This window comes from Aulostomus chinensis, chromosome 10, assembly GCF_037954235.1.
Source record: "Aulostomus chinensis isolate RoL2024-O1b breed Wild chromosome 10, RoL_Achi_v1.0, whole genome shotgun sequence".
NCBI lineage: Eukaryota > Metazoa > Chordata > Actinopteri > Syngnathiformes > Aulostomidae > Aulostomus > Aulostomus chinensis.
Genome location: NC_141329.1, coordinates 21,017,859 through 21,034,657, shown reverse-complemented (window position 1 = coordinate 21,034,657; position 16,799 = coordinate 21,017,859). Strand labels below are relative to the sequence as shown.

At 41.4% G+C, this 16,799-nt stretch overlaps 3 protein-coding genes across 9 annotated transcripts; all 3 read left to right on the top strand.

Annotated features, from left to right (window-relative positions):
• Positions 1-783: 783 nt before the first annotated feature.
• On the top strand, positions 784-6,890 carry napab (N-ethylmaleimide-sensitive factor attachment protein, alpha b). The gene is made up of 11 exons (XM_086216411.1): positions 784-1,035; positions 2,014-2,093; positions 2,210-2,326; positions 3,023-3,069; positions 3,192-3,269; positions 3,411-3,466; positions 3,750-3,834; positions 3,920-4,024; positions 4,109-4,177; positions 4,726-4,776; positions 5,078-6,890. Exons 1-11 carry the CDS (start codon positions 938-940, stop codon positions 5,177-5,179), a joined length of 888 nt encoding a protein of 295 aa, XP_086072537.1. The 5' UTR covers positions 784-937; the 3' UTR covers positions 5,180-6,890.
• A 35-nt stretch (positions 6,891-6,925) lies between these two features.
• b3gnt2l (UDP-GlcNAc:betaGal beta-1,3-N-acetylglucosaminyltransferase 2, like) lies at positions 6,926-10,150 on the top strand. 5 transcript variants are annotated; one of them, XM_086216409.1, is made up of 3 exons: positions 6,926-7,072; positions 8,571-8,597; positions 8,746-10,150. In XM_086216409.1, exon 3 carries the CDS (start codon positions 8,845-8,847, stop codon positions 9,934-9,936), a length of 1,092 nt encoding a protein of 363 aa, XP_086072535.1. In that variant the 5' UTR covers positions 6,926-7,072; positions 8,571-8,597; positions 8,746-8,844; the 3' UTR covers positions 9,937-10,150. The 5 variants fall into 5 exon arrangements, with proteins under 5 accessions (XP_086072535.1, XP_086072532.1, XP_086072536.1 ...); XM_086216406.1 differs by having other exon boundaries at positions 8,571-10,150; XM_086216410.1 differs by lacking the exon at positions 8,571-8,597 and having other exon boundaries at positions 6,927-7,072.
• Positions 10,151-11,931: 1,781 nt separating this feature from the next.
• On the top strand, positions 11,932-16,735 carry bckdha (branched chain keto acid dehydrogenase E1 subunit alpha). 3 transcript variants are annotated; one of them, XM_086215232.1, is made up of 8 exons: positions 11,932-12,227; positions 13,400-13,558; positions 13,642-13,728; positions 13,814-13,922; positions 14,219-14,380; positions 14,460-14,666; positions 14,752-14,893; positions 15,837-16,735. In XM_086215232.1, the coding sequence occupies exons 1-8, from the start codon at positions 12,105-12,107 to the stop codon at positions 16,177-16,179; spliced, it is 1,332 nt and encodes a 443-aa protein (XP_086071358.1). In that variant the 5' UTR covers positions 11,932-12,104; the 3' UTR covers positions 16,180-16,735. The 3 variants fall into 3 exon arrangements, with proteins under 3 accessions (XP_086071358.1, XP_086071357.1, XP_086071359.1); XM_086215231.1 differs by having other exon boundaries at positions 13,397-13,558; XM_086215233.1 differs by lacking the exon at positions 11,932-12,227 and adding an exon at positions 12,307-12,368 and having other exon boundaries at positions 13,397-13,558.
• Positions 16,736-16,799: the final 64 nt, after the last annotated feature.

The window sequence follows — 16,799 nt, the reverse complement described above, 5'->3', positions numbered from 1 at the left end:
TCTACAGGGTAAAACTAGTTCCCTTAATTCGTCTGTGGCTACTAACTTGCCACTTCAGTGTAAGAATTGTCTAACCACTAAAAACAACATTTCCCCAATACCCACAAATCATTTATGGCAAAAAAAAAAGTGATATGATAACCTTTGCTTGAATTGTTGGGAGCAAAATCCGTCTTTTAATCTCAGAATACCTAAATTTACAGACTTGAGTTTTAGTTTGCTAATGTGTTAAGACGTGTATTTATATGAATGCGATATATGCTGTATGCAAAACAGTGGCATGAAAGCTGCTGAAGGTAACCCATTAAAAATGAAAGATTTGGGCTAAAATTATGTCCTTTTTTCAAGGTGTAAAGCTTATATTACAGTGCAAGTAAATTATACATTTCCAAGCCATAACATATAAATTATCTATCTATCTGTCTATCTATCTATCTGTCTGTCTGTCTATCTATCTGTTTGTGTCAGTAAAAGGAAAAAGGACCACTTTGTTGCTGTCTTCATATAATATATGAATATATATATATATATATATATATATATATATATATATATATATATATATATATATATATAAAATTTGATGTGGTAACACTGATGGTGCATATCATCACATAATGGGATATGATACTCGACAAATGGTCTTTGATTCTTTTGTAATTCTAAAAACAATAAACATCACAAAACACGTCTTGGTGCTCGGTTTTGTGTCGTACATGCCGACTGAGAATAAATGTTGCTGTCGTTGCAGATCCTAGAGTTCTGGGCAACACTTGAATGCATCTGTAGTGCTTCCTCTGCTCTCGTATCACGTGACAGGTGAGGTTTGCGGCTTGTGATGTGACAAGGCAACCCGTAGCTGCTAGCATTAGTTAGCTAATTTGTTGACTTTCGCATTTTCCTCGTCTTTCTATTAAATCCGAGCGTTGACAATAAGATGGATAATAGCGGGAAAGAAAAGGAAGCCACGGCTTTAGTGGCAGAGGCCGAAAAGAAGATGAAGTCATCGCAGTCGTTTTTCGGAGCGCTTTTTGGGTGAGTTGCTCATTTGTGGCTAGTTTTGACAAGCTAAAGGCCAACTAAGCGGAAGGCGACGAGCTGGCAAGGTCCGCTGGCAGGACAAAAACAAAATTCTTAACATAGCTGTACCAGCCTGCATCGTAGTTGTCTATACGCTGTTTTGGACATTGTTTTAAACTGCGGTACACGGAGTTAAGCTTTTCATGCTTATTGCTTAGCATTGACCTTCTGTGTATCATTTTCTAACTGGTAATAAAAGTGCGCATAAACAGCTTGCCGCAGCCAACACCTCAGGGCTCAAACATAACGTGCTGTCATGACTTATAAGGTTGATTTTATTATGTCATGCAATTTTATGATTGTATTGAAAGAGGAAATGTGGTAGATAACAAGCAAGTTACTCCGAAATAAACGAATCCCTGTATTGACGCATGTGTGTCTCATAGCGCCATCTACCGGGGAAATATTCGTTTTCATGATTACTCGCATGTCAATCCCACCTAAGCCAAATGTGTTTAATGTAGATTTGTTGAAGGGATAAGTGACTTACTTCATATTGATTTAAGCAATAGATCACCCCACAAGTGAAGAACCATTTTCTATTCACCCTCATGAAAAGTCGGCTGAAGTTGTTTTTTTTTAGTCCATAAAACACTGCTACAAGTTCTGCAAAAAAAAAAAAAAAAAAGGCATTGCAATAAACTCCCAGACAATAAGTGAATGGTGACCAGTTTTCAAGCGTAGGAAAACGCTGGATAATAACAGCATGTAGAGAGGTTATTTCCATATTGGATATCTACAAATTAAAATCCAGTGTTGTTCAGTCCTATTTGTTTGACCCTTTTTTCACCTGCAAGTGTTTGTCTCCGACTTGCACACAGTCAACATTTTTTTTTATAAACATTTATAGCTCTTGACATTCGTCTGATATTATGTGTATGGTTTCATTCAAAAATACATGGTAAATACTTTAACACCATTGTGGTCACACAGGGGTTCCTCTAAGTTGGAAGAAGCCTGTGACCTGTATGTGAGGGCCGCCAACATGTACAAGATGGCCAAAAACTGGTGTGGTAAGATGATTATTACTAGTTGTGCGAACAGGTGTTTTTCCTTGTTTTTGATTGTGCATTCAGTTCTCTTTTTCTCTCTCTCTCTCTCTCTCCCCCTCTCTACCTCATCTTTTCAGCTGCAGGAAATGCATTCTCCCAAGCCGCTCTTCTCCACCTGCAGATGCAGAGCAAACACGATGCAGCAACTAATTTCATAGATGCTGGAAATGCCTTCAAAAAAGCTGATCCACAAGGTAAACATTGCTCCCTCCACCACCCCTGGGGTATGAAAGCTCACTAATACTACCAGTTATACAAGCTGCTACACCCGTTCTTCCATTTGTGTCGTTAACATTTGACATTTGTGGACAATTGTATCTTTTGCACTGATACAAAGCCACACAAAAACTCAAACTCAAAGGTCACCATGTTTTTGACTAAAAAATAGCACTCACAATACCCCGATGAGTGAAGCTGAATTTACTCAGTGGTAATATATTCACCTCACTCATCAAATTCTGGCTTTTTTGCTTTACTTCTCATGTCAAGGACATTGTTTAAACAAAGAAATATTGTTGGAGGTAATTTGAATGAGAACATTTGACTTCTCACAAGTAGTTCTTTCAAATTGCAGTGATTTATGAACCTAAGTTTATCAATGATATATAACCCTAGAACACTAACGTTAAAATTAGTAACACCATCACTAACGTATATTTTACCTGATATAATATTCTGGATAAAATATAGTTTTCATCATAGTTTTCATTTTACACTAAATGCCAAATTGAAGTACTGCTATTTAATTTCTCGATATGCAATGTCACATAAAATGAAAAAAAGGGACCATGGGGGACCCTCCACAGTGGCATGATAAGAATCATGTGGTTACAATCACCTGAATAAACGTGGTATTAACACGTGGTTATTGGTATTATTTTTTCCAACAGAGGCCATAAACTGTCTAAACAGAGCAATTGAGATTTACACAGATATGGTGAGTTTATGTCTCTTTAAGAAGTTTTATTTTTTATATTTAGGATCTGATTTACATTTTTCTAATATACAATTTCCCCTTTTGTATCCTAAATGATTTTTTGGGGGCCATAATGCCTTAAGGGTCGCTTCACCATTGCAGCAAAACATCACATCGCCATTGCTGAAATATATGAGACAGAGCTGGTGGACATCGACAAGGTCGGTTGAAATGTTAGCGTTTCAGGCGGCAGTATAACTGCCGGCAGGCTCTTTTTTTAGCTGTCAGGAGTGAATTAAAGCCTCAAGCACTGAAATGTCTGTTCTTTTTCGAACTTTTATCGTATTATCTTTTCATTCCAGGCCATTGCTCATTATGAACAAGCAGGAGATTATTACAAAGGTGAAGAATCCACAAGGTGAATATTTAAAAATGCGTTTTTCAGCCAGTTGTGTATTATGTATTCGGCCAGTTGTGTGTCTCCTTTGTTTTTAATTAATATTGGTTGACCGGCAGATTATTGGCATATTTTAGATGATCAGCATCGATTCATGTCTGTGCTTATGAGGTTGATTCAACAAGAATTGTTGGCACTGTACAGACTATTTTTAATTTCCTTTTTTGTTTATAATTTCTAAATATCTTCGAAGTCACTTCTATGAGCACAAAACTGACTGAGAATCTCTTTCTGTCTTTTTCAGCTCAGCGAACAAGTGCCTTCTGAAAGTTGCGACCTATGCAGCCCAGCTGGAGCAGTACATGAAAGCTATAGAGATCTATGAGCAGGTGAGATAATTCTCCCTCGCAGCGTCTCAGGTGCAGTTCAGGGCCTGACGTAATGAAAAAAATGGCTGGTACTCTGTGATTGTAGGTCGGAACCTATGCAATGGACAGTACGCTGCTGAAATACAGTGCCAAGGATCATTTCTTCAAGGCAGCGCTGTGTCACTTCTGTGTAGACATGCTGAACGCCAAAGTAAGTGGCAGCTAAAATGCTATATCCGTGCACCACAAGTTTACGATGAACCTTTGTTCTAATGTCTGCCCTGTCGTCGTTCAGCTTGCAGTGCAGAAGTACGAAGAAATGTTTCCAGCCTTTTCAGACTCCCGAGAGTGCAAATTGTTGAAGGTGAGTGTTTTTTATCTTATTGCCTCTAAAACCATTTGAACCAATAATCCTCTAGATATGGCAAAGATGAAACTGTCAGCTTCTGTTTCCTTATCCTTTGATGCTCTGCTTCGAAATGCATATTTAACACACAAATATAAATATAATAGCTTGTGTAAATTATGACCATAAAAAGAGTCCTGCTCCTACCATTTGTATTTCACACTCCTCTTTTATTTGTGACACATGCTGAAAAGGCTTGTGCATCCTCCTTCTGTCAGCCTCTTCTTTCCTCAGGATGCCTTGTAGGAATCCCAGGTTACAGGCAAGTAGAATAGAGCAGAGAGGAGACCCTTTTGTGGTGTTTTGAGAGACCCCTAGTGGCTGAAATCGTGGATTGCGTCTCAAAAGAAGCTGTAAATCTATAGGTAATGGTGCATGACAGCAGGAGGTGTGCGAGCTCTAGCCTCACAAAAGGTTGTTAATGAATTTGCTGTCCATTTTTTAGAATGATGTTTTGACCATCCACTTTCTTTTATTCATGAAACACGTTTCTTTTATTTAACCAGAAACTTCTAGATGCTTGTGAAGAACAGAATGTGGAGGCCTACACTGATTCGGTGAGTTCTTTCATCACTCAGAGGGGTTCAAAGTCAGTGCAGAATTGCTGAATAAATAGAAGTTGTCAGCAGTTCCTCTGTGTTTCGATTATCTACTGTCTGACTTGAAAATGATTAGCTATCGCTGAATTTCTGAGATTGTCATAAACTGTTAAAAGTTAATTATTAAGCTTCATAAAATCCTTGTGCAGAGACAAATATTTCTTGCCTTTTGATAAGATTACATTAAGCAGAGCAAGAGTGGCTTTAGCTTTATTTTTGATGATGTTCACTAAAATACTGAATTTTATTTTGGGCTCAGGTGAAGGAATATGACAGCATTTCACGATTGGACCAGTGGCTCACCACCATGCTTCTCCGCATCAAGAAAACCATACAGGACGAAGAGAGCGACCTTCGCTGACTTCCTTCCCCGCTTCTCATCACTAAACCCTCAACAACTGACTTGCATCCATGTTTTTGCCTCGAGTCTCTCACTTCCATTCAGCTTTTGAGCTTTAACCCTTATTCCTTCAGAAACTTTCCTTTCTTGCCATCTTCAGTATTTTTCTTGCCTTTTTAGATGCTCCTTTGATGACTAAATGCTCGAAAACTTCTCCCTTAAGGTATGAACACTATCTCCTTGAGTGCACACTGCATACAGTTAGTAGATGTATCTTATTATTAGAGGTATTGGCCCAGCATTGGTTGATATGCTCATAATTGGGATGCAATACCGAATACCAGCACATGGGTATGATAAACCTTTTTTTTTTATTATTCTTGTTAGAAAAACAGATGAAATGATGTTAATTTACTGATACTTGGCGCTATAATATCCCCCCCAGTACCTGCTTTAGAGTAAACTGAAGCGACCAGTAGTGACTGAAGCACCGACTGGTGTTTCACCGTCAGTTACATCAGGGCACCTAATGAAACAGCACTTCATCTCAGCTGCAGAGAGGCCAAGAGTTTTACCCCATCTGCCTTATCTCGCTAAGTTCTCAGGATCTGAACAACTAGATTTGATTTAAAAATAAAAAAGCAGGCTTTTAAAAGAGATGTATCATTTTTGTCACTTCTATTTAATATACAGTGACACCCCCCCCCCCCCCCCTTAGTGTCAGCTGAGAAAAACAGGAGACAAGCACATATCTGTACTCTTCCTTTTATGAATGCTTTTCAGTTCTGCCATCAGCTACCGGATATTTGGACAGAACTCAAACAAACACCCCCACAATAAATCACTCACCGACTACTTTATTCAGGATGGTATCTGCTAAATATATCTATAGTCACTCAAATGTTTGGGAAAATTGAATTTCTTTTTCAGGGGCTTTCAATGTCTGTCTTTGCCTATAGATATTTTTTTTTTCTTCCTCTGGATACCAATATGGAATCATGTTTGAGCTGAAAGACAGCCAAACTAGCCTAATTGTATGGTTTTATAGAACTTCAGAGCCATCAAATACATGAAAACTATCTGTCCTAAATCATTTACTAGTTTTTGACTCTTGGAAGTAGGAAAAAGAGGGAAATTCCACCACATTGCCGCATCTGCTTAGCTAAATGACATCTGTGTAGTACTTTTAAAACCTCTGCTTTACCACATTTTGTTTTGGATATTTCACTTAATACTGTTTCTTTTTACAGATTGCAAAAAAGAAAAAAAAAGAACCTAGAAAAACCTGTATGACTTATGAAAAGGAGAGTGTGGATTTGCACTTCTCTGAGGTTCCTGGGCTGTTACAAGGAGGGGCTCTGTAGAAATACTTCTTTCTCAAAATTGGTGAACAAGCACCACCAATGTGAACATTTGCATGGTTTGGTATGGAAGAGAACATTTGTTTTCCGTTGTATAGGAATGACTTACATGTGTTTTGTGGTTGTCTGATTCTTTTCTGTCCCAATGAACCAGGCTTAATATTTTTTGAAGCCTACACATGATGCAATACATTGAAGAAGAAGAAGATAAAAAAGGAGCTTTACTGATCTGAACACTGTGCTAATACAATGTACTCTTCCTGATGACTTTTACAATGGACATATTGTCTTAGATACTTTGTACGTGAGTGATGTTTCCTGTCAAATATTTGAATAAAGTTGTGGGCGTGGTCTAAGCCCATATAAACCGCTGTGTCGTCAGAACGAGTCGTGTCAGGTACACACGCGCACTCACGCATCTGCTTGTCGCTGCTCCACATGCAAGAGAAGCTCAACCTGGAATTATTACAGTATTCGTTCACTTGCTGACTCCAGGACGTGACCTCACCTGGAAGTTTTATAGATTTTGTAACTTCTGTTCCTCTCGGGCCCAGTAAGTACTTTCCTACACTGCATTGCTTAACATGGACTAAACCACGCGGTAAACCACCGACTCACCTGCCCACCACACACACGCACATATTAAAAGAATTATTTATAAATTATATACTCTCCGCATGCATAACGAACAACCACTCACTTTCGTCCACCTGTCTCTCAAGTTTTACTAAAGGCGTGTTGTATCTAACGTTTGACTGTTTTTCATTGTACTAAATACTTTATTTTACTGATTTTTATTGTTTTGACTTCAGTAACTTCCGTGGGACAGTAAATAAATAATTTTGAAGCAGAAAGAGGAAAGCATTGGCGAAGGAAGTCGGGTGCGGGTTTATTTGAAGTTGCAGGCAGGAAATCAGCCGACTTTCCCCGAAGGCCACCGGCTTCACCCGCCTGCATTCGAGTTGAAAGTCGCGTCAAACAAGCGTAAATATCCAGTCTAACATGCGATCGTTTAATTGCTGAAATCCCTGCACCCGGATCTGTCTTGATCAAGAAGGTCCTTGGAGGACCTCCCTGTTTTTTTTTTCTTCCCCTCTTTCTTTTTTCGCACTGAACATGTTCGCTTCTAATTAAACACAAGAGAGCAGGTTATGTTCGAGAGAATCCCCAGAGACTTACGGTACACGTTCGACGCAAAAACATTAGTCTACATTTCAATTGTGTGCACTGAAAGCACGTTTATACCAGGATAATTATGTAGACTTGTAATTGAACCGCACTGTGAATCAATCGTGATGCTTCTGATTCCTCTTGAATTAAATTGATTTAAGTCGCCTTGAATGTAAATACGCAGGTTGATTTTTGAATCAAACGTAACTGGGAGGGTGTTGAATGAAAAAAAAAATATACAATTACTTCACGAGGAAGACGGCTAATTCAAACATTTGAATTTTTTGTTGAAATAAGGATGACTAATTTTTTCCATGTGTTTTTTATTGACTGTAGCAGAAAGTTGAGACTGAGCAAACAGGATTAAATAAACTGCCAGTTTCTCAGAGCAAGTTACTTTGCTGCATTACCATGACTCCTCTTAAAATTGTAGCATCAATTTTTTTTTAATGTTTTAGGCATGAAATGTGGGGATATAAAATAATGTGTTTGTCTCAAACAACTGTTAAGTTTACTGTTATTTATCTAATTGTGTGTGTTTATAGGATAATTGTTGAAAGATCATCAAACGTTGTTTATCCACTGATATAGGTTTCCACGTTTAGTTAGATTCTGCCAATATGGATGTACGGGTACAATTGATTATATTTTGGCTATGAATTGATAAAAGTCATGTCATCTTATGGTTGTTGTGTCATAATAACCAGTTAAATTCTGTATTTTTGTCTTGTGTAAAAGCCTTCTGTTTGGTCTTTCGATCCAGAATGATGACCTGTGTGTGTGTGTGTGTGTGTGTGTGTGTGTGTGTGTGTGTGTGTGTGTGTATAAAAACAGGCCTAATGTGTCATATAAGTTGTTGTTGTTTTTTATCCTGCTGGCAGAGAAATCTCAGTCAACATAACCTGAAGGTACCAGGACCCAGGACCTGAAACATGATCCATTTCTAATGAGGCCCGGTTTACTTCCATCGCACCAATGAGGCCCCTTCAAACCTGCTGTGTTACGATCCTTTTTACCACCTTTTTTCTGATTTTCTTCTATTCGACCTTACACCAGACAACTCCCAGTCATGAGCTTGGACTGGAGGACCTCCTGAAGCGTCCCACCCTCTTCTTCATCACCAGGCAACCCACAGTCAAGCAGGAGCAGTCCAGCATGCGTCGCACAGATGTCCCCAACGTGGCGATTGTTGGTGGCCTCAGACATTCCATCCCTCAAAATGGAGCGTACTGGAACCGCCTCCTGCATTCAGCTCTCAAGCGTCTGGACAATGGTGGGGACCCTTTTAGACATGGCTCCCATTGGTCTGACTGCAGGCAGACGAATCACGAGCTTCTGCAAACCAATGTGCACGACATCAACTCCTACCCTTTACTTCTGCACGACTTTCTGCTGGGCATGAACTGTACATCTCCACCAGTCCTGATCAACCAACCCCAAAAGTGCTCCTCAGGTCAGGCAGTGACGGACAATGGCACCTTCCTGCTTTTTGCCATCAAGTCAACACCGAGGAACTTTGAGCAGAGACAAGTGGTGCGAGAGACCTGGGGGCGAGAGGAGGTATATTTGACCGGGCTGAGGGTACGTACAGTATTTCTCCTGGGTAGTTCCTCGCTGGATGACCCCGACGTCAATCCCCTGTTGTCATTTGAAGCCAAACAGTTTGGGGACGTGCTGCAGTGGGACTTTCATGAATCCCTGTTGAACCTGACGCTCAAAATGAACATGCTATTCGGCTGGACACAGAAAAACTGCCCTCATGTTTCCTTTGTCTTCAGTGGGGATGATGATGTATTTGTCAACACACCAGCATTGCTGAACTACCTGACATCTCTGGAGTCTTCTAAAACTTCTCACTTGTATGTTGGACATGTTATAAGTATGGCGTCCCCCCTCAGGGACCCTAAAAGCAAATACTACATCCCTCTGAGCTTCTACGATGGCCCATACCCTGCTTACACTGGCGGGGGCGGCTTCGTCATCTCTGGAGCTTTGATGCAACCCCTGTATTCTGTTTCACACGTCATTCCTTTCTTCCCCATTGATGACGTTTACACTGGAATGTGTTTTAAAGCTCTGAACGTTTCTCCTCAAGGGCACCCAGGTTTTCAGACCTTCGACATCCGGGATCAGGATCGTGAGAATGTGTGTGTACATAAAAGTCTTATTCTGATTCACCGGCGTTCACCGCAGCAGGTGAAGAGGCTGTGGAGAGGCATTCACAGTCCACTGTTGACTTGCTCTTAATGTGACTGAGCTGAACTGAATGGAGGGTAAATACTAACTGTTGAACATTCAAAGCCCTTGTCCTCCTCCATCATGGCCCTTTATCAAGTTCTGTATGCCGTTTTGTTTTTACTGTTTATTTTGCAGTGAATTGTATAATTGTTTAAAGAAGAAGATTTTTTTATTTAAGATTTGGAATAAAGAAAATTTTAAAGGACTGGGTCTTATAATTCAAAGATATTTTAAACCTAGAAATGAATGTGTTCAAGGTTCTTGGTAGTTTGTCAGTTCAACATTATCCTTGGTGTTCTGTGTTTTATTTAAGGTGTCCTTTGGAAGGAGATTTTATTCTCAATGAGTCAGTGAATCTGTCTTGTAATACCGATTTGTATCTCAAGAACAGTATCAAGTCTTCATGGCTTTAATACAATCTTTCCGCTGGAGGTCATCCACCTAACTGAAGGGGTCTTCTTCTGTGGTGTTAATGACAGATCATGGTTACAATTCCAGTGGTGGTTCTGGAGCTCAATATTGCTCGGCTGGATTGGGTACTGTCTAAATATGCATTTTGTCCCCTTGTGTATATACATTTACCGATTAATTACATGTAGTCTAAATCGTTTTTTTCTGACCCAGTTCTAATGAAATTCAATGCCAAGATAATATGCGGCCCATATCAGAGCCAAGAGTAGACTGCTACCTGGGTAAGGACCCTTCCAGTGCTTGACAACATCATAAATGTCATGCATGCCGTCGTCATCCTTAGCTTATCCAGGTCTGGGTCACGGGAGCCGTTGCCTCAGCAAGAAAACCCAGACTGTCCTCTTCCTGCCACTGCCACCAACTCTTACAGCCGAGAAATATAATCCCTCCAGCATGTCCTGGGGCGGCCCGAGGCCTCCTCCCGGTCAGACATGCCCGAAAAACCTCCCGAGGGACGCGTCCAGGAGGCATCCTCACCAGATGCCCAAACCACCTCAAGTGACCCTTTTGACATGGACGAGCAGCGGCTCTACTCTGAGCACCTGCCGAAAGACTGAGCTTCTCACCCTGTCTCTGAGGGAGAGCCCAGCCACCCTGCCATGGGGAGAGATCTAACTTCGGCCGCTTCTATTCACGATCTTGTTCTTTCGGTCATTACCCAGAGCTCATGACCATACGGGAGGGTTGGAACGTAGACTGACTGGTGAATCGAGAGCTCTGTCTTCTGGCTAAGCTCCCTCTTTACCACAACAGACCGGTTTAACGCCCACACCACCGCAGTCACCGCCCCAATCCACCTGTCAATCTCCCCCTCCATCACTCGTGAACAAGATTCCGAAACTCCTCCAGCTGAGGCAGGACCTCCCCCGATCCGGAGTGGGCAGGCAGTCCACCCTTTTCTGGCTGAGGACCATGGCCTCAGACTTGGAGCAGCTGATTCTCATCCTAGCCACTCAGCTGCGACCTGCCCCAGCAGGAGCTGGAGGTGTGGTTTGATGGAGCTAAGAGGACCACGTCATCTGCAAACAGCAGAGATGACATCCTTCATCCGACTCCCCCCTTTTTTTTTTGTATAACAAAAATATATTGGTCATTATGATGCTAGTTTATTTTGTCATGAGTAAATGACACTGGAGTGGATTTATATGCCGACGTGTCTTAAGTGTATACATTAAGATATTATGGTAATATTACTTGAATTACATTTGAACAATATCTTGAAAATTAAAGTGATTTTAAAATGCAATTAGATCAGATAAACTTTTGTCTTAGACTTATCTCATCGCCTCTGGTCCAGTTTCATATCAGATGTCGTCTGATTTGTCTTCACAATAAAAGCATTCATAACAATACTCTGTTGTAAAGTATAGTTAGCCGTTATCCGTTTGCATGAATAGCTCTCACATGATGAGACCATGGGGCCATCAACAAAAACCAAGTTCATAGGTCGCTAATCAGTAACCGAGCAGCTTACACTTTTCAATGTGACGCATTTAGGGTCACTTTGAGTTTTATTTTGAAGGTTTAATTTACAGCTATTACTCTGACTAACTTGACACTGGTGTTTGCAGCGACCAGCTCAGAGTTGTTGCAGATTGAAAGGCGAGCGAACGCACGTCGCAGACACGGTTCTGATACATTTACTTTGGAGTGTTTCCGACAAGTTAACTTAGCTAGCAGGACCGGAGCGGGTCAGCGCTGGCCCGATGGCGACGGTTGTTAACAGTAACGTAATGAAAAAAATGTATGGCGTGTGTTTCCATGCGTTTCGAATAAGGGCAGGAGTGAAGGCATCGAGGCTGCATCAACGCAGAACCTTCACAGTCAGTGTAAGTATCACGACTATCATCTGGTTTTAGTATCTTGTCATGTAGCTGTTAGCAGCCAAACATTGAAGGTCGCTTTAGCAGTTGTTAGAGTCCGCGACGTGGTGTTATATCGGCTTGACAAATCGGAAGGCGGATTGAGGGGTAATATCGACACTTGTCCTGGTAATTTAGATTGGAAGACTCGGTTAGGTTAAGTGTAAACGGAAACGTTTAAAGTGGGTGTAAAAGGTTTGCAAAAGGCTTGGTTTATGGGATCCACCAAGGATTCACAGAAACGCGTTGCTGGACTTCCTTAGGTCTCGCGATGGCTTGTAACCCAGCTAGCTAATTTAGCTGTCAATTTTCTTGCACGACGAAGTCAGTTTATTTTATCCAGCTGTTCAGCCTTATGGTGTCTTGCTGGATAGTATTAATGTTTTAATTTTGTATATCCAGCCTTACTAGAATGAAGCATATAGTGTGTTTTGTCGTGCTAGCAGATTGGCAGCTAGCTTGCTTGTTAGCCGGGATATGTTAGCTTGTCTCCGATTGGTGGAATAAAGGGGGTGTTAGCAGAACACATGCGTCAAGTTAAATAGGAAGTAGAATTGTCACAACAAATGCTACATGGTGAGAAAGCAACTCATAAAGTGAAAAACATCTGTGAGATACACATAATCTGATTTAGTTAGGCTGCTCAATGCGTCCGTCTCAGAGATAAAAGAAATACCTGGGTATAAACAAATCAAATATGTAATCACGCCTACTAACTTCGTGATAATTGCAGTCAGGCAGCTGCAGGATAAAACAATAAAATAAATGTGTTTGTTGTTGTCAATCTTGTTCTGAAAGCCCCACTGGACCATTTGTTGTGGTCGCAACACATTTCTGTACTCATGGTTTGTTAGGAATACATGATGTTAGTATGAACTGGCTCACACAGTCTTCACGTCAGGTCTCGATCTACATCTCTATGCACTGCTAAAGATCATTATTACCATCTTTTAGAAAGTTTACAAAAAAGTTGAGGTGCAAAGTTTCCCACTTAAACAATTTCACATTATGGTAACAAAATGCCGCCCCCTTGCATTTTGTTATTGGCTTTCGTCACTATTAAGAAAATTAAATCAGCTTCTATAGAAGCTCCAGGGATGTGATTAAAAACTTGTGTTCTGGCCCTGTGCCATCAGCAGCCCTTTGATTCATCGCTGGACAAGCCTCAGTTCCCTGGAGCCTCAGCAGAATTTGTGGATCACCTTGAGTTCATTGAGCCCAATGTCATCTCCGGGATCCCAGTGTACCGGGTGATGGACCGGCAGGGCAAAATCATTGACCCCTCCCAGGACCCTCAGGTATAGCCGGTCTGTCTCTTCCCCTTGCAGCACTCCTAAGCCTTCAACTGCTCCATCACTGGTTGTTCTGTGTGTTTCTTCAGCTTTCCAAAGAAACAGTTCTGAGCTTTTATCAGAACATGACTCTTCTGAACACAATGGACCGCATTCTTTATGAATCTCAGCGGCAGGTATGTTGTTATTAATTTCCTGGCTTTCACCCTCAAGATGCCTTCGCAATGTTGGAGATGAGTGTTGATCTGTTGTCTCTCCCAGGGTCGGATTTCTTTTTATATGACAAACTACGGAGAGGAGGGGACACACATCGGTAGTGCAGCTGCTCTTGACCCGAATGACTTGGTCTTCGGTCAATACAGAGAAGCTGGTGAGGATGTGGTGTCATGATTTTATTATTTTTCCCCCTTTTATTTTATTTTTTTTTTTACTGTTAACAGTTTCAGTTATTGTCTCAATTTTTTTTAGTTTGTGAAAGTAGAGCTTTTACTTTCACATAGCTCTACTAACTCAAGCTTGAAGCTTTATCTGAGAGTGTATGGTGGATCAGATGTTACTATGTCACTTTTTGCTGTATTTTGGGCCCTTCTGTGCCTGCTTTATGTCCATTTCTGCCTACACATTTGAGTGTCCTGATGGTTTTCTTGCATCTCTCTCCTGCTGCAGGTGTGCTGATGTATCGTGGGTTTCCTCTGGATTTGTTTATGGCTCAGTGCTACGCTAATGCCGACGACCTGGGCAAGGGCCGGCAAATGCCCGTTCATTATGGCTCTAAAGACCTGAACTTCGTAACCATCTCATCTCCTCTGGCCACACAGATCCCTCAGGGTGAGTTCATGGCTCATCTGATGTGTATGTCAGTCACCATGCATCATTCTAAATGGGTGTTCCTGTCTTTTTGTTTCAGCGGTTGGATCTGCGTATGCAATAAAGAGAGAAAACATCAACCGAGCCGTGATCTGTTATTTCGGTGAGGGAGCGGCCAGCGAAGGCGACGCACACGCTGGTTTCAACTTCTCTGCCACTCTCGAGTGCCCGCTGATATTCTTCTGTCGTAACAATGGTTACGCCATTTCTACGCCCACCAATGAGCAATACAGGGGGGACGGCATAGGTAAGAAGCGTGGATGTGCTTCTCTCGACTTGTTTGACATGAGATCCTACAGCTCCTCCTTATGGCCATATTTCTGATTGAACAGCTGCTCGTGGCCCGGGTTACGGCATGCTGTCCATCCGTGTGGACGGGAACGATGTGTTTGCTGTATACAACGCGACAAAAGAAGCTCGCCGCAGGGCTGTCGCTGAGAACCAGCCGTTCCTCATCGAGGCCATGACCTACAGGTGAGTCGACGTATGCCTGATGTGAGGTGTGACCTGGTTCCATCATGATCAGATGAAACGGAACCTCATGTTTGACCTCACGTAACATAAAGTCTGTTAAAGATATTTATATTTTCCTGGTTAAATAAAATGGGAAGCTTGATAATAGAGAAAACAAGTATGGAGGTGAAGTCACATACTGTACAATGTTTACATGGTGTGCAGCCTAAGGCCTTGTGCTTAAAAGCTTTTTTTTCCACAGTGTGACTTTTTGATAGTTTTCACTGAGAAACGTGTTTTTAAGCTTTGACCCCAAACACCAGCAGCGTGACGAGACAATGAGGGTCTTTCCTGCACTGAGTATTTTCTTTCCAGTCACAGAGTGTTGAAAAATGTTCGAATGTCAAATTGTACATGTGCAAGTGCTTGAACTGCATTCATCAAGACGTTTCCTTGCACACCAACGCGAACCTGCAGATCTGTCTTCTGTCCCTCTTAGTCTTTATTTCACCTGCAGCAAGGACAGGAGGAAGTACCTGCTGCTGACATTTTTAATTTCAAGGACATTCCTTATCATAGCAATCAAACATTGCTGCTCCAAATCACTTAAACGTTCTATGAAATCTCTGCTGGAAGAAAAACCCATTTGGTGGACAGGCTATAACTTGTGCATAGTAAAATTCTAATTATGAGCAAGCAGGGGGGTGGGACTTAAACTGTGTGCAATAATGCATTGGGGGAAATTTGAATTCAAAACATTTGATGATCTTTTATTGATTTTAAGAAAAGAAAAAGATTGCATTTGGTTGAGGCATCGCATTGAATGTACACTCGGTCAAACTTCATATCGTGAAGTGGATGTAAGAAAGGCTGATAAGATTTGCGTTATTAATATGTGAACAAAGTGCTACTGTCATAAAGTAGAAAACATTCATAACTAATGATAACACCTTGTATTCTTCAGAATCGGCCACCACAGCACCAGCGACGACAGCTCGGCGTACCGTTCAGTGGACGAGGTGAACTACTGGGACAAGCAGGACCACCCCATCTCCAGGCTGAGACACCACATGACAAACCGCGGCTGGTGGAGCGAGGACGATGAGAGGCGCTGGAGGAAAGAATCCCGTAAGATGGTGATGGAGGCCTTTGAGAAAGCCGAGAAGCGTCTGAAGCCCAATCCTGAACTACTCTTCACCGACGTGTACCATGAGATGATACCGACCATTGACAAGCAGAGGGAGTCCATGTGGCGACACGTGCAGCAGTACAAAGAGCACTACCCTCTTGACCAGTACGATAAATAACTCCACTGAAGGGTTTGGATGAGACATGGATGAGGATTCAGATCGGGACACACACACACACACACACACACACCTTTTGCTGTATGCATAATGTGACTCCCACAGAAGTGTAACAATAACAATCTAGTTTTGATATGGCGTGTTATTAATTCCATCACAAAGGAGGAAGCAGCTTGTGCTTTCCATAATGCAGCTCTTCTCGCCTCTTGGTTTGGTGCCTTACATTAGGTTTACAGTTAGCAAAAATTACTTTCATTAAATAAATTACTAATGCACAGTAATTCATCATCAGTATGTTTCATTCAAGTTCAGCAAAAAGCAACAGATGGTTGGAATGTAGCGGAAATCTAACGGATTGAGCAATAAAAGGTGGACATTTTTCCCTGTTGTGTGTCCTCTGTAGTGGTATTTAACAGCTTTCCTTTTCCTATTTTAATGGGGATTTGTATACCTACTCACATTTTAAATGGGTTTGTGTACTGTTTTACTGTTACATACTTTTCAAAGCCCACAAGTGTACTGTATGTTTGGTGTTTTGAAGAAAATAAAAGGTCCATCATGGAACTTTTAGTTGTCTTGATTTTTTTTGCTCGCTTATTATTCAAGTTCACCCTCAAAAG

Excerpts from the sequence above, each read along its gene's own strand:
- napab (XM_086216411.1), top strand. The coding sequence starts at position 938 with ATGGATAATAGCGGGAAAGAAAAGGAAGCCACGGCTTTAGTGGCAGAG. Across the intron at positions 3,070-3,191 it reads TTGAGATTTACACAGATATG|GGTCGCTTCACCATTGCAGC; the intron begins GTGAGTTTATGT and ends TAATGCCTTAAG. Across the intron at positions 4,178-4,725 it reads GAGAGTGCAAATTGTTGAAG|AAACTTCTAGATGCTTGTGA; the intron begins GTGAGTGTTTTT and ends TTATTTAACCAG.
- b3gnt2l (XM_086216406.1), top strand. The coding sequence starts at position 8,665 with ATGAGGCCCCTTCAAACCTGCTGTGTTACGATCCTTTTTACCACCTTT.
- bckdha (XM_086215231.1), top strand. The coding sequence starts at position 12,105 with ATGGCGACGGTTGTTAACAGTAACGTAATGAAAAAAATGTATGGCGTG. Across the intron at positions 12,228-13,396 it reads GCAGAACCTTCACAGTCAGT|CAGCCCTTTGATTCATCGCT; the intron begins GTAAGTATCACG and ends CTGTGCCATCAG. Across the intron at positions 13,729-13,813 it reads TTTATGAATCTCAGCGGCAG|GGTCGGATTTCTTTTTATAT; the intron begins GTATGTTGTTAT and ends TGTCTCTCCCAG.